Source organism: Ambystoma mexicanum, chromosome 10, assembly GCF_040938575.1.
Source record: "Ambystoma mexicanum isolate Mex_15411 chromosome 10, UKY_AmexF1_1, whole genome shotgun sequence".
Taxonomy (NCBI): Eukaryota; Metazoa; Chordata; class Amphibia; order Caudata; family Ambystomatidae; genus Ambystoma; species Ambystoma mexicanum.
The window spans coordinates 1,611,391,506-1,611,413,807 of NC_090932.1; the positions used below are offsets into that span (position 1 = coordinate 1,611,391,506).

Consider the following 22,302-nt stretch of genomic DNA (forward strand, 5'->3'; position numbering starts at 1 on the left):
CCTTCATTGGCTCCCAGTGGCACACAGAATATCTCTTAAAACCCTTGCACTTACACACAAGTGCCTAACTAAGCAAGCACCAGAATACCTAGCCAACCGCCTTTCTGCACACATAGCTACCCGACCACTGAGATCTGCACAAGCTCACTCACTTGCTATACCCCGATTTAAAATTCAGGGGGGGTCCAGCTTCCCAGTTCTTGCATCCAAACTTTGTAACACACTCCCAAACACGCTCAGAAATGAAGTCAGTTACTCTGCATTTAAGAACAAAGCTACATTTTGGCTCACAGAGAAGACCTAGCCGCCACCCGACTTTGATCGTACATATCTGTTACGCTATGTTACTGCCTGCACGGACTAGACTTGTTTAGGCGGACAGCCTAACTACTTGTAATAATCACATGTACTCATAAGTATACTCTTAAGTGTATATATTATGTTTTCATTTGTTATTGTAATATATGCCTGTACTCACATCTACTACCTCTGCCTGCTATTACGTATCTCCACCTCAAGAATCTGTAACTGGAGGCTGCCAACCTGCAACTTCACCTGTAACCTTGTAAGAAATGCGCCAAGATGCCTCTGGGCAGGGTGTGCATTATAAATAAACAAAATACAAATACAAACCAAGGGATAATTACCCCCCCCACGCTCTAAAAGGCTATTTACACTTTGTGGTAAAATAAGACAGTTTATGCAATGCCCGCTTTTAGGCAGCTGCTAAAGTCAGAATGTTTGGATTAAGGTCAATAACTGAGATTATTGACTGCACTCCTAGAACTCTGATTGGTTTAGAGGCGGTCAATATTTATGTCCATGTTCTAATATCAATTATTTTAAAATACAAAATATGATATAGACTGGTGCTGTCTCAGTACAAATTATGTAAGTACACATTAAATACATGAATTAGTAATCAATCTTGCCAAGACCACCCATGATATGAAAGCATCCAAATCAGACATGCCCGTGAGATGAGTTCAGCCTTTTTGGTGCTTGATCAAGGGCAACCGGAAAACATAGACTCGAAACGCACAAGGTAATGAAAACCAGTAACTTTCATTGCAGAAAAGCTGAGAGCAAATACAAATAGGCCAAGCGCTCCAATATCTGGTATTTCTTTAATTAAAAACAAAATGCAGCTTAAATATTTTATGAAATAACATCAGCTTGAATGTTTGCGTTCACCTGCAATTGCATTCATCCCGGTGAGAATTTAATTAGATCCAACGCCACGAGAATCATAACTCATTCCTTGCCCAGTCTGAAATATTTATCACCTGAACCTGATGTGGGCTCTGCTGTTTCTGGGACTCACATTTGGCGCATGGACCGGTCGGGCCGCCCAAGCGCTACGGCCGCTGTAGAACAGCTGGAAGATTTAATGGCGCAGGTATTTTTTACGCAGTGCGTTATGAGGGGTGAGGAATTTTTGAGAAATGGAACAGTGCTTGGGTTCTCGGCTTCCAACTAAAACTGACCAAGTGCCAGAGCACCCGGTCTATCTCCCTATAATGCAAATAAGGTTTACATTTGAATTGTTCTTTGTAACTTCTTCCAAATTGCCGTGACTGGAGGAGTCCTCTGCTTGAAGAAATCCCAAGGAAAGCTTTAAATAAATAAATATATTGATAAATAAAATAACATATTTGACGTTTAAAAAAAAAAAAGGCAATGAGTGTCACACGGGCTCTGCACGCAATACACCAGCACTTATCAATTTCAATTGCCCGGGATTATAAATCGGCGAGTAGCAGCACCCCACTTTATCTGAAAGTGGTTGTACCATCAATTCTCGGTGTCATGTGCACTCTCTAGGCAAACCGTAGCGTGGCACCTGCTGATGACTCTCAAGTTTCGATATTTCCTTTTGGGGTGAGGAAGCAGAGAAGTTATTGTTAGTGCCAAACGCACTAGCTAGTCTCTCAAATGCTCAAATGAGTTTGCAGTTGAAGTCCCTTTTTTCTGCCACCACGAGAAGCTGGATACAAAGTCTTGCAAATGTGGTCTCACTTGATGGCGTCCAAAATTAACACTTCAACAACACCTGCACATCCTCCCTTGGAGTCTTATAATTCACGATATCTTGCCACACTAGGGCCTGATGTCCTAAATTTGATCCAACATGCTGACGGAAGTACATTTAAAAAGGCACATGGTACGACATCCTGCCAGTTGTGTACCGGTTATTATTACTTTGTGAAGCCGAGAAAAGAAGGAGGCGCCAGATAAGGAGTTCCCTAACAGAACATGTAGGGCGTATCCCCCACCCATTGGTTTATCCATTGAAACTTTCATCGGCTTTCCCATGTGCCCTTGCCTGCCATCACCTCCAGCTTTTAGTGATCACAGTGTCTAGTAATAGTGTCTGCACGGTACTCCATATGCATCACGTGGGCGGTCCTTGTTGCATGGTCCCCCCTTTTAGTAGGCGCCCCTGGTTGGGCCATCCCAGACTGACCCTGGATCAAGCGGCGTTAACACAACCTGGCTCTGGATCCCCGTAGTCAATGTCGAGCCGGTTTGATCAGGTTCCTGATCATCCATTTCTGTCCCGAGCACCTTTGCACCACCAACCGCAGACCAAAATTGGCATCTTTTGACATCTCTACTTCCAGGCACCTTCCAGTGTCTCTGCTGACGATTGGACTATTCTGTAAGAAGGAAAAGAGAGATTTATTAGAGGAGTGCTACAAAGCAATGAGATCATCAAGTAGAAGAAGGGGGTACCTTTTTATACCAAGTTAAATTTTGAAAGATGCCCTCCCCCCCATTTCTGGTCTTAGTCTCATCCTTTTGATATACATTTGATTTACCCCCAACATTTTTTTATATCAAATTGATTGATATACAGTTAATGAACCCCGATAATTTTGATATCAATTTAATGAACCCCACATTTTTTTAATATAATTTGTATATACATTTTATATAAATGTTATATAAAATTGGATATCAATTCAATATATAGTATAGATGATGTCATAACACTCCAGAACTTTGATTTCATTCAGATATAACCCTATATAATTGAGATAGCTTTTTCAAACATTAACATCAAACTGTGATACAAATGTAATATAAATTTGATATATAGTATAACTAGATGCCATGAGGACCACCCTAACAATTTGATGGCGACCCAAAATAATCCTATAGTTTTGAATTCACTTTATACACAAAGTGTGTTTCCCAGTGCCTACAAAAAAAACATAACTATTGGCTTTTACAATGCATGCCCATACAGGAGTGCACTGGCATTTTAACACCAACTAGGCCCTTGAGTTTGCTTTATACGCAGGGTGTCGTCACCAGCCCTACACAATAGTCCAAACTATTCACTTTGGCAATGCTTGTTTCTTTTAAATGAATACAATGTAGGTGGAAAAGGACTTGTGAAGGGGGACTTTTCTGGGAGTGTTAAAGTGACTGCTGTAGATTGTCTGTGTGGCTGACTGTATTTCAGTGTTTCGGATGCACCTCACTCTGTTTTCCAGGGCCCCAGCGCCACTCATGGTCTACAGCTCTTCAACAGACAGATACAAATACAAAATAGAAAGCTCATCCATTGCAGTACAAGACATGTTTGCTTTTGTAGGAAAGATTTCATAAGTATGGCGGGGAGTGGGAAGGTTGTGATGAGGCAGTTTGGGTCGAAGCCTGCCTTGCTACACGTTATCTATGGAATACATGTGTCATTTATTTTTAGTTGACTATTTGTGGCCTTTGACACAAATGTTGACTGAGGAAGTCAGACATTTCATGATCTGTGATATAATGTGCATTTTCACTGCGTCAGCAACAGGATGCCTGCGGTTGGCTGATGAGAAGCATTGTATTTTGCTAAGTTAACTCTACATGACAGGACCTTTACTTCTGCGATGTTCAGCGCAAGGGTTGCTTATCTATAGTCATCCAAGATGACTGGGCTATTGTTATCTTCTGATACACTGATGCTGGGGTAATATGTAGGACAAAAAAAACATCTACTTCATAAGGTGTGTTGATATAATATGCATTTTCGATGTGTCAACTGAAAATATCCAGGGTGCAGAATACCTGTGGGTCGTTGATTTCATTTCCAGCAAGGAATTGTATTTTGAAAAAAAGACAAGTCATGCTTCCTGGCAGCCCAGACATAAACCAAGACATCTGGACCCCTTAGATAATATCTGTGGGGGTGCCAGTCTTTATCCCTTAAAAGTGGTGGGGCTGCCAATGAACCATATGGATTATGTACCTGGAGCAGCGGGATGCATTTCTGACAAAACCCTCATTGGAGACTCCTGCTGTGCGACTAATTGATTGATTGGAGTTGTTTTCATTTATGGTAATTAAGCAATGCTGTGCTCTCCAGAGATAATTGAATCTGTCACAGCTCAGGGCCACCGGTCAGAGTACTGCCCCCCAAAGAGCTCTGATTCAGGGCAGCACTGGGTACTGACAGGATTATCAGCTCACTTCAAGAAGATTAATTGTGAACTGCTTTTTATTTTCAAACTAAACATGTATATGACTTGGGAGTATTACAAGACCTGTGTTTTACTGTATTGGGGTTTGTATTTTTTGAAAAAGAATGTACAGTTTCGGAGGCTGAGGAGGTGGGCTGTCTCTGGGTGGCAAATTGGATTTTCATGTTGGCCAGTATAACTCATAGGTGACGAACAGGCACAGACAAAAATGGGCCTGCACAAGGTGTCACTGACAGAGATGGATTGCATCGTTTTACTGAAGTCTGTGAGATCACAGAAGTTATTGGGCGCAGATCCTATGTTCTACAACAGTTTTGGAGATTTTGACTACAGCATTTGGGAACAGGTTGGAATTGTGTAGAGGTATTTGTAAGTGGTTATGAGTTGGTAACACACTCAATCAAGTGTAATCTAATTTTACTTAAAGTGTTAAAAATACTGCACTTAATAAATGGCCACACATTGTAGAATTTAAAACAATTAAAACCACCCTCAATCTGAAATTCAGAACTTAAATGTTAAGGCTTGTAAAGTATTATGCCAAATTTACAGAGTGGGTCAAAATACTGGCTTCACAGTTCACCCAAAGTGTGTGATCCTGGGCAATTATTTGATCCTACTCTGATTTAAGTACCTACAACGTTGCCCCCGCCCCAGCAGAGATTACATTTCTTGAGTAAAATGTAATCTGTGCAGGGGTCCAGAACCTCCCCAAATCAATGAGTTAGATCCTGAATCGCACATGCACACACACACACACACACACACAAGCACACACGCCCAAACACACAAACACACACACACAAACACACAAATGTTTGTGCACATACGCACACACACACACACACACACTCGATAGCCACAACTCATTTCTCCCCATGTTTCTTCTAACTATCGTAGAGTTAATAACTATAAAATATTTTACATGTGCAAATATTTAACGTGGCAGCTGCTTTTGGGCAGCCAGATTTAGTGAAGAAACTCTGAATGATAAATGTGACCTGGTAGGCTTATCGCCATTAAAACGTGTTGTGAGTCAGGCCCAAGACATTATCACAGGGCCAAGTGCTGGGCTGTTAGATTGGCCTTAAGATGCTGACGCCTACTTGGTAATACATTGTGTATTGCTGCAGATGGAGAATGTATTTGAATATTTCAAAGAGGTGATTGACACAGTGTAAAAGCTGGCTTCTTTCAAGTTCCAATTACTGTGGTAATTAATGTTTTAGCTAGTGTCTAATTAATGGGGTCTATTGGACTCATTTTGTATTTTCAAGTATGCATTACAATGTACATTATTTGTTCTTTGTGAGCAAAGCAGTAAAAAGCTTATACAACTTTTGGACCTATTTTCTGCATGCAAGGGAACCCCCAAAGTGTTAGGACTCATCTTTTAAATGTCGAAGAGGGTACATGGTGCTAATGTGCACAGCGCTTTATCTATCAACTCTGAGCTAGAAGTGAGATACCGTATGATAGCAATTTAAAATACAGTTTTAACTTCTGCCGCGTCTCAGACAATACTGACATGTCCCAAAATGCAGGGCTTTGCAAACTCCCAATTTCAGCAGGCCATGCACAGTGGGATTTGAGTATTTGTCAAAGATCACACATTTTGATTAAGCTGTGAAGCCAGGATTCTTTGAGACAAACTGATTGAAATGTCAAATATTTTGAAAAATGCATTGTCTGTGTTTACCAACGGTCAATGGGAAACGTAGCACAGTATGCATTAATATTTGAAAATAAAACCCATTTCAAAAATGTATTTGAATATCACAAAACAATGATTGCTGTTGTGTTAAAGAGTCATATTCTGATTCTATGTTCTATTTGTAATTATTTAGAGGCACTTTGTACTCCAACAGGGGGATCATGCAACCGGCAGACCGGGCCTCGAGGATGGAGGTCACATGTTTTTGCCAATTTGGCAAGGGGCATTGCTGGGTTGTGGTCCCCATCAAGGGTGAATGGATGTGGTACCCCAACGCAGTCAAGTTCGTCTTCAGATTCAGCAAGGGTCAATGAGAACATGGGGACCCCAATGCAGTGGAGTTGCTCTTCAGATTCCACAAGGGGCATTGTTGGGTTGTGGCCCCCAGCAAGGTTGAACGGATGTGGCACCCTGATAATGGAGGATGGCTTTTCTGGTTCTTTATTGGGACTTGACAACCGGTACCATGGGAGTGGGTGAGGTTCTTGGACACAGCACACATCTGCGAGCCCAAGGAACTTCTATGGAGCCCATCGTTTTGTCATCACAAGGGATCATGCATCTGGGACACCGCTGCTATCAAGGCACCAAGCATGGAACGCTATAATGGCACCCCCAGCTGGCGTTACCAGATGTGATGTCGACATTATTGTTTTTAAGTGTAAAGCATTGTTTTGCGGGGCGAGGGGATGGGTCTGTCGTATGCTGGATGATTTGTTACAATGCTTGAAGGTATGTCAGGTGTGTCACACACACACACACACACACACACACACACACTTTATGTAACGTTTAGAAACATATTGTAGATAAGATAGAGAAGGCCATGCATTTTAATTGGAGGTTTCCATGTAGCGTGTAAACGCTTAATAAATCATCACCAGCAGTGTTTGGTTTAGCAGCCCCAGAAGGCTGAAAGGCTGAGCCCTGTGGTGCGTTAAACTGCTGTGAAGATTTATTTGTTGTGCATCTGTAAGGCGCTTATACAACAAGAAATTGTGTTTCAGAGCATTCACAGGGCAGCTGAGGGAACATGGGACAAATGCAATAGAATACAATAATGAACAGGTTAGAGGTGGTCCTACTAGGCCTTGTGAGCATTCGGATCATGCAAGTGCAGAGAAAGAGAGAAGAAACAGTCATAGTGGGGGTAAGTGCTAGGAGATTCCCCAGAGAGCGAATTGCCAGGGAGTAAGTTGCCGGGAGCCGGTAAGTACTTAGCAGAGGACACATAGCAAGGAGTGGTCATCTGCCATTGCCGATGCAGTAAGTGATGTCCTGTGAGTGAACACAGGCCAGTGGGTGCCCAAGGGCAAGTGCTAGCGCTGGAGGGGCTGACAGTGATTGAAAGAAAGGTCCGGACCCAGAAGGACACATGAGAGCCAAGGCCACCAATCTCAGCGACTGAGTGGTTAAGCATGGGCGGCGGAGGAGGAAGGAGGAGGTGAAAGTCTTTTGGCACTTCCGGAACTTGAGGAACATCCGGCTCAAGGTGGAGAGGGAGGGGGAGACTGTTCCAGAGGAGGGAGCCAGCTGAGGAAAGAGAACAGTCTGCAGCTTGCTTCTTGCGAAGCACTTGACACACAGAGTTGGAGCTGCAGGAATGTAGGTAACTGGAGGGAGAGTATATGGCGACAGCAAGCTGTAGATAGCATGGTCCCTGGCCCCAGATAGTCCTATGGGTGAGACAGAGGGATTTGAATTTGATTCTGCAGCAACCAGGCGCCAGTGGAGAGATTTTAGGGATAGAGAGATACAGTCCCTAGGCTTGAGGCCAAGGTTAGGTCTTGCAGCCCTATTCTGGATAAACTTAAGTGGCGGAGAAAGGAAGATGGTAGATTAAGGAAGAGGCTGTTGCAGTAATCCATCCTAGAGAGAACCAGGGCTCTAGAGACATTGAGCTTCTGGGGAAAGGAAGGATGCCTCTGAGGAGGTGGAGCAAGGTCCATGATGAGAGGGAGGAAAGAAAGAGAGGAGTCAAATGTTTATAGCTTCAGAAGAAGGAGGGAGGGCATAGAAGGTGGCCAGAGAGAAGGGAGGAAAGTGGGCGAAGGGACCCCAATGGGAAGGATCTCAGTCTTGCTGGCATTGAGGCAGAGATCATTAGAGGCACATCAGGACTGTATGTCAGAAAGGCAGTCAGGAATGGTAGAGGCAGAGGCAAGGGGGTCAGAGAGAAGTTTGAAGAAAAGTTGGGTCTCATCTGCATAACAGTGGAAGTGGGGGGTGTAAGTGTAAATAATGTGGGGAAGGGGAGTGAGATAGATGTTAAAGAGCCAGGGTGAGAGGTTGGAGCCCTGGGGGACGCCACAGGTAGATATAGAGGTGGGAGAGGAGAAAGAGCCCACGATAACCTGGGACGGACGGTCGGTGAGGGAGGAGGTCAGCCAGTCCGGTACCCACTCAGAGATGGAAAGGGTTTCATGGAGCTATTTTATGAGGATGGAGTGGTTGATTGTATCAAATTCAGAAGAGAGATCAAGTAGAATGAGAACAGAGGGAGAGTTAGAGTCCAGAGATACAAGAAGTTCTTCACGTGTGTACAGGGGAGCAGTTTCCATCCGTCTGGATGCTCGGAATACAGTTTGATGGTTGTGTAGACAGCCAACCAGCTCCATGTGCTGAGTCAGTTGTGGGAGGTCCGATTCCTCCAGGAGTTTCCCAAGGAAGGGAGTGATAGAGATGGGGCGATAGTTGCCGAGCATGAGGGATCAGCAGAAGGTTTCTTTAGGAGGGGGCTCACAAGTGAGTGCTTCAGGGAGTTGGGGAAAGAACCAGTAGAAAGAGAATGATTGTAGAAACCAGCAAGTGCAGGGGCAAGGGAGCCAATGTTTTCCTTAATAGTTCTAGAAGAACAAGGGGGGACCTGTTTGGAGGAGACCCTCATAGACCAGACAACCCTAGAGAATTCATCCGGTCTGATAGGAGAGAAGGAGGAGAGGAAGACTGGGGGAAGATGGGAGGCCATCGGTGGCAGGGGGATGGGAGAGGGTGAGGGGGAAATGGGGGAGGAGAGAGTGCTCAGGATTTCCTGGTTTTGCAGTGAAGTGGGTGTAGTAAGAAAGGCATGGTATCAACAGTAAAACAGACACAAGTTACCACAGTTGAAGAGTGTTTATTTAATTTCAAACAGGGTTTGAAAAATGCCTATATAATCTTAAATCTACAGATGGGAGCAAGCTACGACCATCAAATAATAATAACACAGTCCTAGTGGTGTCTTGTCAAAATAAAAGGGTCTATACTAATAAAACTATTGCCAATCCCTACCTCTAAATGCAAATAGTGTGGTAAACAGAGTTACGGAAAAGAAAGAAGTGTTTACAAAATGTTATGTCAGGCCGTTATCCTCACTTCCCCACGTTTTCAGCACGGGGCAAGGCAGCACACTCGAGCGTAGCACACCCTTTGGCATCTCCAGCATGAGGATGCAGTTCAGAACAAACACCAGGTCCTTCAGTGACAAAGTTTGTTTCCCCTTGAAAGTCTCTAATTCTTAGAATACCATGGAGTGCAAAATAATAAAAGTTTATTATTTATTTATTTAATGTGTTATAGTTCACAAGGAACTTTTCACATACACACTACATAAATCACAAGTTAAACCAATATAAGCACAGAATAAAACCAACTACCCAGGAAACAAATAAACAACAATTTGCCTGCAACACAACCCTCACATACATCACATTGTAAAACAGCTTCAGATCTGATTTAAATGACAGACATCATAAAACTTGTGAACCAATTTCCTAACTTCATCTGAATTTGTGCACCATTCAAACTGAATCTTCCCCTAACTGGGCACTCAGTGTCTGGCCCTCATTTAGTGCTCTCTCCCCGGGGAAAAGATGCCTTTTAAGAATCGTAAAGCAGCCAAGGACCATTTAAACAATTTGCCCGTCAGGATACATTGCCATAACCACCCGGGGTGTACCACCTTATAGTCCTTTACAAGAAGCGAGAAGTGTGTCTGGCATTGGGCCCGGAGCTTGGGGCAAAAAACCATCAGATGTTGTATGGTTTCTATCGAGGAATCTACTTTACAGAATCTACAACTCCGTAAATCACGTTGTACTCCACCTCGGGCTCCCAAGATGTCATTAGTGGGGAACAGATTTAAACAGAGTCGTAAACATTGGGCCCGCCAGCATTGCCTCAGACATTTCCTCATGTAATACAGTAAACTGTTGTATGATTGCACATCCAGCAGGATACCCTAGAACAGATGGTACTTCCTAACACCACCAACCGTAAGGATCCAGTCGCTCTCTCAAACTCTCTTTATCACCTATGAAGGATTCGCCAATAAATACTCCACTGAGGAATCCATATTTCAAAATATTTACAGTGCCATTCGGCGAGAGCTGCTGGAGAACCCACACTTCCAGTGGGCCCAACTTGATCCTTCTTCCGCCATGTATAATTTGCGGAGTGTAGAAATCAAGACCCGGACCAGGGTTGGGTTGCTGAAATTATACTTTATTCATATGATTTTTAAACTAATGAAAATATAGTCCATGACCTCCTTGAGAGTTACTTCACTCTTAGGCAGTCTTCCAGGTATAGGATTTAAGCCCTCCTAAATCTCCTTGTTGTCCGGATAGGCCCACCAGTTGTTCCTTCTCTCCTCGTCCTCTTCGTATGACTAGGAAAATCAACAACAAACGCTGGATTAGTTCCCGGGCTTTTATATGATGTGAGTGACTTGCTTCCCCACCAATGGAAAGCCTCCCTGTCAATCCGCCTTTTCATTGGCTGGTATTGCCATGTCCCGCCTCCTTTAAAGGCTGCCGTGGTTTCCCAGAGTGGCTGCTTCTGCTGCCTGCCCGAAGAGTCCCGCTCCCAGGCCACTCCATCCTGCGAGTCCCTCCCCCCCTTCGAAGTCTCTCCCTCCCGCCATGTGTGTCTGTCTCCGTGGCCGCCCCAGAGCGGCCCGCCCCGCCGAGCAAGCCGTCTCTCCCTTCTCTCCCTTCCTGGTGGGGAGAGATGCTCGGCGGGCCGTGTGGGCCGGCTCCCCGCGACCGCCCGTGCCTCCCGCGGGTTCGCCGTCACCGACCTGTCTCCCGGGCTGCAGGCCGCGGCGGCGTTACCCTTGGCGGGTTCAGGTAAGGCTGGACGGGAGGGGGCCGCTCCTTTCATGTCGCGGCTCGTTGCCGCGATCCCGTAGAGTCCCGGGGATAGCGAGCGGGACGGGGCTGCGTTCTCTGGATCGCGGCCCCATGCCGCGATCCCGCGGAGTCCCGCTACCACTCCCGGCACCCCCTCCACTCCGGGCCCCTTCTCACATCTCCCCATCACAAACCCTGGCCGATCGGGCAAGGGAGGATTCCGGGACAGATAGTTGGCCACCAGCTGGAAACCCGCAGGTCTGTGTAAGGTAACGAAATCGAACGGTTGAAGAGACAGGAACCATCTGAGTACCCGCTGGTTGGTATCTTTATGCCTTGCGAGCCACTGCAAGGGGGCATGGTCAGTATACAACGTAAAGCAGCGACCCAAGAGATAATACCTGAGGGTCTCTACCGCCCATTTGATGGCCAAACACTCCTTCTCAATAGTGGAATAGGCCTCCTCGTGAGGTACGAGCTTCCTGCTCACGAAACAGATGGGCTGAAGTTCGCCCCCATGTTCCTGTGAAAGAACCGCTCCCAGCCCCTGATTTGACGCGTCCGTCTGAAGGAAAAATTGTCTATGGAAGTCGGGGCACCGAAGTATTGGATTTGAGGTGATCCTCTGCTTCAGGATATCGATGGCTTCCAAAGCAGCAGTGTTTTTGGTCAAATCGGGAGACCCTTTGTTCCTTAAAGCGTCAGTTAGTGGAGCTGCCACCGAGGAGAAATCTGGGATAAATCTACGGTAGTAGCCTATGAAACCCAAAAAGGCACGGATCTGTTTCTTCGTGGATGGAGTAGGTATCTCGTGGATGGCCTGGATTTTCGAGAATTGCGGTCGTATCGTGCCTCCGCCTACCAAGTGTCCCAGATATTTTGTCTCGTGTGCCCCTATCACTGTTTTCTTCGGATTAATGTGTAGGCCTGCCTTAAACAACTCAGACACCACCTGTTCCAAGTGGCGTACATGTTCTGTCCAGGTCGTGCTATACACGACAATGTCGTCTAAGTAAGCCGCAGCATAACTCTCATGGGGACGTAGTATGACATCCATTAGTCTCTGGAAGGTGGCTGGTGCACCGTGTAGCCCGAATGGCAAAACCTTGAATTGGTATAGACCTTGGGGAGTGGTAAAGGCAGTCTTTTCCCGGTCCGTGGATTTCAAGGGAATCTGCCAATAACCCTTAGTTAGGTCAAGCGTGCTTAGGAAGTTGGCGGATCCTAGCCTTTCCAACAGCTCGTCCATTCGTGGCATAGGATAGGCTTCATAATTAGAGATCGTATTTAATTGTCGGTAGTCCATACACAATCTAACAGTACCATCGGGCTTTGGTACCAACACTATCGGGGATGACCACGGGCTGGTTGAGGGTTCAATTATGTCCATACGGAGCATCTCTTCTACTTCGTTTCGGATAACCATCCTTCGTGCTTCTGGAATACGATAGGGTCTTAGTCTAACAATCTGTCCGGGATCGGTTTTGATCTCGTGTTCGATTAAATAGGTCCTCCCTGGTAAGGCCGAGAACGCTTCTCCAAAGGGAGACAGCCTGGTCAAAAGTTCTGACCTCATGAAAGGAGTCAAGATGGTTCCCCATTGCACGTCTTCTAGCTTGCCATGTTCATGATTTACGTTTTGTTCTGAGGTATCCTCACCAGCGTCCATTGTGGCTACCAATACAGGCGCGTTCCATGCTTTTAGCAGGTTCACATGGTATACCTTGTCTGGTGTGGCACGATCGGGTTGGTGGATCCGATACGTCACAGGGCTAAGTACCTCTTTAACCTCATAAGGACCTCTCCATCTGGCCAATAGCTTGTTAGTACTGGTGGGTAGTAGGATTAGTACTTGGTCTCCTATTTGGAAAGTTCTCATCCGACTTCCTTTGTTATAGTTTTTCTCCTGGTTTGTCTGTGCGTGTCCCAGATTCGTCTCGGCCATCGAGCGGAGTGCTGTCAAATGTTCTTTCAACTCTTCGGTGTACTGTGTTAAAGAAATCTCATCCGAAGTCTCCCATTCTTCTTTTACCAGGTCCAAGATGGTTCGGGGTTGTCTTCCGAAAAGGAGCTCGGATGGAGAAAAACCGGTTGACGACTATGGGGTGTCGCGTAATACCATCAAGACCAAGGGTAATATACGGTCCCAGTTCTTCCCATCGGACCCGGTCACTCTCCGTATCATTTTCTTGATCGTTTTGTTATACCTTTCGACAAGGCCATCGGTCTGGGGATGGTATACCGAGGTGCGTAACTGATGTATCTGCAGTCTTTCGCATACCTGCCGAAAGTAAGGTGGACATAAAATTGGTCCCTTGGTCTGTGATAACTTCCGAGGGTAAGCCCACTCTTGCGAAGAAGGGAATGAGCTGGTCGCATAGTTGTCGGGCTGATGTTCCCTTCAAGGGAAAAGCCTCTGGATACCGCGTAGCATAGTCAACAATGACTAGTAGATACTTATATCCACGGGATGCGGGTTCTATAGGTCCAACGATGTCCATGCCTATCCGCTGGAAAGGAACGTTAATAAGGGGCATTTTCTGCAAAGGGGCTTTTGCTGGTAAGACGCCACTTGTTAGCTGGCAAGTGGGACACGCCTTACAGAACTGGGATACTTCACCGTATATGCCTGGCCAGTAGAACCGTCTCAGTATGTTCTGCTGCGTTTTCAGGGAGGCCATATGTCCGCCGCAGGGGTGGTTGTGTGCCAGTTTCATTATGACCATTCTATGGGGTTTTGGTAATATCAATTGTTCCCTTACAGTCCCATCGTCCGCCTTATATTTTCTGTACAATAGTCCATGACGGAACAGGAAGCCAGGTCCTTTTGTTACGTCTGGATCTTTCTCATTGGCCGCTCTCTCACGGGCTACCCGAAGGGTGGGATCAGTTAGGGTTTCCCCCCTCAGGGAGTCCTCATGATCCTCGGGTTGCCAGTTAATGGGTCGGGTCATATAACTGGCTTGGCACCACTCTAGCCTGTTCCGTCTTTTATGTCCGGGGGGGTTTCTAGAGTCACCTATCATCCAGTGCTTTACTAAAGTGGGGTAGGTCAGTTCCCAGGACCACTGGGGTGGGTAGAGTAGGAAGGACGGCAGCCTTTAATTGAGTGGTTTCATGGTTCATCTCTATCTGTACCTCTCTCATCGGGTATGTTTTAATGTCCCCATGTATACACTTTATTGGTACAGAAACGTTAGGTAAATTAGGGTTATTACTCACGGTGGGAGATATGGCTGTTTGTCGACTTCCGCTATCCAGCAGCGCCCGGGTCGGTCGTCCATCCACTCTTATATCCACGATGTAGGGACCAGGGTTGCGTACTTCCGGGTGTGGCTTCATGTAGCCGATTTCCATAGGTTCTGTGGTCTTTCTTCTGGGGCAAAACCGGGCAATGTGACCCCATTCACCACACTCAAAGCACTGGGGTTGTCGAACTCCCGGGATTACGGGTGGCTGTCTCTCCTCGTATCCAGTCTTCCTTTCTTCTAGTTTCCTGAAGACCTCCTCCGGTTGCCTCCATCTGGTATGTGCCACTTTTGGGCCTTTTTGTATCTGATGTTCAAAGTTCGGTGACGTCATCCTTCTTGGTATACTGGTTGAGGGGAAGCGACTGTACCCGGCCTTTTGATAAGCCGATGCAATGTCCACGGCTTCCACCAATGTAGGCCTGTGGTGTTGCCTAACCCATCTTTGCATAGGGCTCGGCAAGGCTTCTATGAACTGTTCCAGGATTATTTTATCTAGGAGGGGTTGGTTGGCTGGGGTAGGGGATTGCATCCACTTCTCCGTCAGGTCTTTAATGCGGTAATATAACTGCCTGGGACTCTCCCCGTTTTTTAACTTGGTGTCCCTTAGCTGAAGGCGATAGGCCTCCTCATCCAGGCCTAGACGGTCCAGTACAGCTGCTTTAATTTCCCCATATGGAGTGATACCATTGGGGTTCACAGCCTGATATGCACCCTGCATTAGCCCAGATAACAAGGGAGCCACATACTGTCCCCAGCGTTCAGGCGGCCATTGCGCATTTCTTGCAATCCTCTCAAAACTTGTGAAGAAAAAGGCTGGATCCTCTCCCTCCTTATACTTCTGGAGTAGGGCGGACGGTACCATGGGTTGGTTCCTCGTGCTGGTTACTGCATCTGTGAGCCTGATAATGTTCTCATGCTGTTTGTCCTGGGCCGTGGTCTGTAGGGCGCCCTGTAGCTGGATGGCTTGCTGGAACGCCAGGCGATCAGCCTCTGCCTGTTGTGTTTGTAGCTGTATTAATTGCTGCAGCTGCTGTTGGCCATCCGTCAGGGTTTTAATTAGGGTATCCATCGCGTTGTCGCTGATCCCACCTTCGTCGCCAATGTAGAAATCAAGACCCGGACCAGGGTTGGGTTGCTGAAATTATACTTTATTCATATGATTTTTAAACTAATGAAAATATAGTCCATGACCTCCTTGAGAGTTACTCCACTCTTAGGCAGTCTTCCAGGTATAGGATTTAAGCCCTCCTAAATCTCCTTGTTGTCCGGATAGGCCCACCAGTTGTTCCTTCTCTCCTCGTCCTCTTCGTATGACTAGGAAAATCAACAACAAACGCTGGATTAGTTCCCGGGCTTTTATATGATGTGAGTGACTTGCTTCCCCCCCAATGGAAAGCCTCCCTGTCAATCCGCCTTTTCATTGGCTGGCATTGCCATGTCCCGCCTCCTTTAAAGGCTGCCGTGGTTTCCCAGAGTGGCTGCTTCTGCTGCCTGCCCGAAGAGTCCCGCTCCCAGGCCACTCCATCCTGCGAGTCCCTCCCCCCCTTCGAAGTCTCTCCCTCCCGCCATGTGGGCCGGCTCCCCGCGACCGCCCGTGCCTCCCGCGGGTTCGCCGTCACCGACCTGTCTCCCGGGCTGCAGGCCGTGGCGGCGTTACCCTTGGCGGGTTCAGGTAAGGCTGGACGGGAGGGGGCCGCTCCTTTCATGTCGCGGCTCGTTGCCGCGATCCCGTAGAGTCCCGGGGATAGCGAGCGGGACGGGGCTGTGTTCTCTGGATCGCGGCCGCATGCCGCGATCCCGCGGAGTCCCGCTACCACTCCCGGCACCCCCTCCACTCCGGGCCCCTTCTCACACGGAGAAAGTTTAGTTTTTTTCCATTTGGCCACAGCTTCCAGGGACACTAGGCCCATTTCACACCTTATCACCGGGCCAGCACACCTGGAGGTAGCATTAAGACTCTTCTCCAGAATGCACCTTCAATATTTAAAGTTTGCTTCTCCTTCAAGCTTACACAATTGAAACGGCATATCCTTCCCTAAACTTCTTCCAGATTCACTTTGTTTTACTGTCAGAGACTTTCAAAACTGTATGGCTTTGCTTTAATCCCATATGTGACCACTCCAATCTGCTTCATTCTGGTACTTGTATTTCTTAAGCTCAATTCCTATGACTTTACATTCAGTTCTGTTTCAAAGAAGACTTCTTGGGGATTCTAGTCTACTCTGCTTAATGATTTTCCTGTTTGCGCTTTTAGTTTTCTTTTCAGTGTCTACGTCACTTCCCTTCACTTGAGGAACTTCGCTTTCATTTTGCAGATACTTCCGATATCATGTTCACTCACACAGGGTCACTCTGTTACCGTGGCTCTTATTATCTTTCAGGTATTACTTTCTTGGGTGATTCAGGTTTCACCCCGGATCCCCCTCAGCCGAGCTCAGATTCTCATAACACAGTGTTGAATTAGTTTCCCTCCACCGGGCTCGGACAAATTTCAATTCAACTCAAACTTGCTTTAACAAAATGCACTCAGCTGAATCTCCCTCTGCTGAGCTTGGACCAACTTCATTTATTTTGTCATCAACTTTCACCTTCCTTTTTGGGATTGTGCCACTTGCCCGCTTTACTAGGTGCCTTCCCTCACTCGCTCGAATTCCCACCTGCTCGCCCAAGTCTTTCTGACTCTCTCTGTTGATCAGACAGACCGGGCAGTGTTGCGAGGTCAGCGGGTCCGTCCTTTGGTGTGGGGATGAGGTCAGGGTCTCACCACCTGCCCCTCAATATCCTTGGGGTCGGCACTGGTCCCAAGGGAACAATCAATTGTCCAGAGCTCAACAGGAAGGTCCTGGCTGCCAGACTCCAACACGTAGGAGGCATGGCGTCTGTGACATGGTCCAGCCCTTCCTTCTCACTGGGCCAGCATCACTGCACGCTGCCCTCCTCTGGATTCGCCTGACAGCTCCCAGCCTCTTGGTTTCTCAGCTCTAGACAATCTTCCCAGCTTGCTTTTGGTTTTTGGGATTTGAAGAGGGATCCTCTGCCAGTCTCAGCCTTGCAGCCTCCCTCTTGATCTCCTAACTCTATCTGACCTTTCTTCCCCAGCAGCTTCCCTTTATACACCTGAATGATGTTAATGGGTAGCAGGTGTGTGATTAGGGTTTGGTCTGCCTGAGACCTTGCCTGACTTCATTAAGGGGACAGCCTGCTGTCAGGTGCAGAGTGTTGTAGTCTGTCTTCTGGGTCTTAGTGGTTTTTCACTGGTAATCCTACTACTCCAGGTGGCCTCTTCTTCTCAGTATTATGCAAAAATGGGGGGGGGGGGGCTTTGTGTGTTTGAAAATAACCCAAAAAGACAGAGGGGTTGTATGGTTGTGGATAACGGGTGTGAGGTGGATACTGTGTCTCACCTAGGCTATTCCTATGAGAATGACCCAGGACTCCCCCACGCGGGTGCACACCCAGGGTCTGGATCCAAAAGCGATGACCGTGCTCTCGCCACCAGAATAGGGGATTCTCAGGATCTAAATGGGAGAATATCCCTAGGTTTCTCACAGTGGCCAATCCAATACAAAGGGCCTGAGAAGGAACAGGCGGAGTGGAGTGTTACGCTCACCTGACTCCCACGGAGGCGCAGGTCTGGTTTGGAGTGTTGTTACTTCTTCTATGGTGAAGCGCAGGTCCCGGAAGATGGACTGGACCGGACCTTCGAATCTGGCTTGTCTGGCTCACGGGAATATCTTTCTGTATGTGAAAAGGGAGTATTAACAATCTGCGGGAGAAAGTATAAGCCTCCCGCTCCCTTCTCACCCCTCTACGAAACCCTCCTGCGACCCCCACGTGAAGTCTCACCTTAGGGTTTGAAAGGTTGAGCTCTCCATCCTGCTTCTCACGCAGGGGCGTGTTGTATCCAGTTACTTCACTGGGATTTTGATTGTAGAGGGTTCAAGTTTTGTTTTCCCGGTATAGTACCGTAAGGATTCTGTTAATGAGTATGATTCCGCAATAATAATTGTTCGTTGTCTCTTTTTCAGGTGTGGAAACTATTCCGAGAAGAACTGTGGATCCGAAGAATGAGACTCTGGTGAGCTTGATGAGAGTTCTCTCAGTGTCCTTGTATCAATGCGCTCACTAACGCTGATGTATTTTTTCCCCATAGGGGCCGGGGTCCGGAAATGCCTGGATGCGGCAGCGACCCGAAACGAAGCTCAATCCAGAAGAAATCAGGTAAGTCTTTAATGGGCGTTTGCGTAATGTCTTTTCATACGCCCACTAACGCTGATGTCTTTTTTCCCCATAGGGGCCGGGGTCCGGAAATGCCTGGATGCGGCACCGACCCGAAACAAAGATCAATCCAGAAGAAATCAGGTAAGTCTTTAATGGGCGTTGCGTAGCGTCTTTTCATGCGCCCACTAACGCTGATGTCTCTTTTTAGGGGCCGGGGTCCGGAAATGCAGGATGCGGCACCGACCCGAAATGAAGTTGGAATAACCCAACAGGTAAGCTTTGTAATGGAAATTAAGGTTTCCTTGTTTTCTTTCCCTTCTCACCTTTATTCTTGTCTTTTTCTCCCTAGGCGCAGTGATGTGGCTGCGAGTCCAGATGTCGCCTTAGAACGTGGTGGTACCTTGTACAGGTGAGTGAGATGCGGCGCTGCAGCGATCAATGCGATGTGCTTTTAAATGGATGTCTTCCTTTTCAGGACCGTCGGCGAGATGTCTCCGGAATGCGGATTTAGCAGGTAAGGACTCTTCTTTACCCTTTTCTCTTTTCTTCTCTCTTTGCAGGTGTTCCAGGATGCTGGCAGGAGTGGCAGAAGACAGAATGCAGGAGCAAACACGGCGAGCGTCCAGCTGCTAGATGCAGAACAACGCGAAGCGTGAGTTGCTGCTTGGGCGTGGCTTAAATAGCCTTCAAAGTAGTTCCAGGTATGTATCCTTCCTCTCAGGTATGTATCCCTCCCCTGACCACACCCGTGTGGTTAAGTAGTTCCAAAGATAAAGTAGTCCCATTCAGGCCTCAGAAGGCCTGGATGTTGCAGCATGGTCTGCATCAGGTAAGTTAACACTAAGCACCTTTAACACAAAGTCCCCTTTTATGAGCCTATGGCGCCAGGACTGAGTCCAAAGAGCCCCTACTTGAAGCTGTTGTGACTTCCCTTGAAGACATGATGTCTGCCTCTGGGGTAGCTGGGTCTTGTCTGGCACCTTGGAGGTAGGCATCATGACATGGAGACTGCAGAGGGATTGGCCAGTTCCTTACAGATTTTAAAGATTTCAGCCGTGTTGTTGGATGCAACAGAGATGCAAGCCTCGATGTGGGCGCTCTTCTTTTAGTGAATGGAGAGACAATATTGCCTTTGGAGAAGGCGGCAGGCCAGTTTGTCAGAGGATGAGCTTGAGGTCTGCCACTTCTGTTCTGCAACTCTGCACTTGCACTTCAGGGCTTCTAGATAAGAATCGTACCAAGTGTTATACTGTGTGTCAAGTTTCAGGTGAATCCTCATGACTGGGGCAAGATCACCTATAAATGTCTGTAGATGATGTGTAAATCCATAAGTATTTGGTATTATGGATATCAACCTACAACCTCCATTCACATGTGTGCTGGCAGGGCCTTCCACCTGCGGCAAGAGTTATTTTATCAGAAAACATTTAGAAAACGCCCACACCACGATCAACCATGTCCCCACTAATATTGTTTGGTCAACAAACTGCTGGCAACCTCTTTATACAGCCTTGCAACAACAGTTTAAGCACCTTTGGTTTGTAAAGGTATGCCGCACAGTCTCAACGACAATCTTTTACTACTGCCATCTGTGATAAACAACAATTAGCCATGATAGCTCAACAGATGTATCCATCCAAAATTAATTTTTATATGTAGGCTCTTGAAGCTGCGACCAGTAAGCCGTACGGATATCTGTTAGTGGATTTAAAAATACCTGCTCTTTAGGATTAAAGATTCTACTCCAAAAAAGACATCTAAAAAATCACTTTTCAGCATCAGTAGTCGGTCGTGTTTTCACCATGTTGACACCCATACAGAAAAACATGGTGTTGCTCAAAATGCTTGTATATGTCACCCCTCAACAACTCAAGGCCATTCTAGCCATGGCCTCTGACGATTTGGTGGCTGCTATTTCAGAGATTGCCAAGAACACTTTAAAGGGACACGTCTCACTAACACACGTCAACTGTGTTGAAAAAGAAAAAAGGGCGTCATCAAGAAACTAACCAATAAGCATATATCGCTGTGAGCTAAAAGAAAAGTGGTCTCGCAGGCCAGTGGAGTCATAGGATCTCTCATGGGCATAGCCCTACCACTAATCACCAGATTGCTAGGGGGTCAGTGATGGAGCACGCTCATAAAATGTATTTGGTGGACAAGCGCCAGTTAGAAAGTCTGGTGGCCCAATTCCCATGGCAGATTGGGATATATGGAAGGTTGCCACCATGCGTCTAGATTCGGAAATGAAGGATGTTTTAAGCAGTTGATATAGCAGTGCATGATAAAGCAGCCTAAACTAACCACATACATGCTGCCAGAGGAATCATCATTGTGAAGGCTTTGCCTGCGATTGACCCGGTTGTGGAGAATACACTTAGTCAACGCCATAAACCTAATGCAGAACAATTGCTACATAAAATGGGACTTGAAAAGGATGTGGTTGCGTGGACCAATATGGGGGAGTTTATCTACAGAGGCAGGGTTGTAAGGAGCTCTAACCTGCACAACCGATATTATGAGTCAACAGCCCATTTCTAGAATAAATGCCCCCCAGTGGCTGGAACGAGTTTGTGCAAGCGGTCGCTGATTTAAATATCCTGACATACATTGTGGGTTATTTCACCCAACGCTGCCTTACGGAGCAACTAAAAACTGGTTCCCTGGGTACCCCGCAATAACAACAACACAGCTTGCTAGATACAATCGGAACAATCACCCCTATAAACAGATCCCATTCCCCCACCTGTGTTATGGGGTGGAATACCCTGTGGTTTGAGGAATCTTACCCACTCCCTCACAACTCTACAATGTCCCTGATGCCTATATCCCTGAACCTGTTAGGCTGCAACAGAAATGTGTCCCTTCTCGTTGGTTGTCTCGGAGCTGGGTGGCTGATTAGTGTAAGGTATCAACTGTCAGTATACATGTTTTCTTGCTGCATTGAATTGCTTTTACACTTCTAACCTTTTTCCTTCCTGTATTGAACTGCTTGCTCGCATATAAACTTTTTCTTCTCTGTATTGAGTATTTTTTTATAAATACATTTTGTTTTCAATTAAAAAAACATCCTGGTTCTTTATTATGCTGTCCTATTTGATATTTATAATACCACACAACGCTTGTCGATGTTTAAAAAGTTCTTTTATTGATACCTGCACCAGTAGATACATGATCTACATTGCTGACACACTGTAAACGTTTTGAGAGATCTATTCAACTATAGTAACACCTTGTTAACAAATCTGGTCACCATTTGATCGTGTTGCTGGATATTGTTCGAATACATTTTCAAAACAGCCAACAGTGATCTCCGTTCCGATATTTGATTGATAAAGAATATACACTGCTGGCCACAGGTAATGGCTTTAGAGGCTTGGACCGGCACAGTCATGTGACATAAATACTTTGCAAAGGTTTTCACATAATCTGTTAAATCTCTGCTCTATACGGGGTGTTGAGGGAAGTGTGCCAGGCTGTTAAACACTGTTAGTGTGTCTCCCTCCAACTACAAAGCTATGCAGTGT

At 46.5% G+C, this 22,302-nt stretch overlaps 1 protein-coding gene across 1 annotated transcript in view; it reads right to left on the reverse strand.

Moving 5' to 3' along the window:
• Nucleotides 1-1,108: 1,108 nt before the first annotated feature.
• GALNT9 (polypeptide N-acetylgalactosaminyltransferase 9) overlaps nucleotides 1,109-22,302 on the reverse strand; it is a 1,283,051-nt gene continuing 1,261,857 nt past the window's right edge. Inside the window, exon 11 of the mRNA XM_069619988.1 lies at nucleotides 1,109-2,660. Within this exon, the coding sequence (XP_069476089.1) occupies nucleotides 2,514-2,660 (147 nt within the window). The 3' untranslated portion in view covers nucleotides 1,109-2,513. The remainder of the gene's footprint in view (nucleotides 2,661-22,302) is intronic.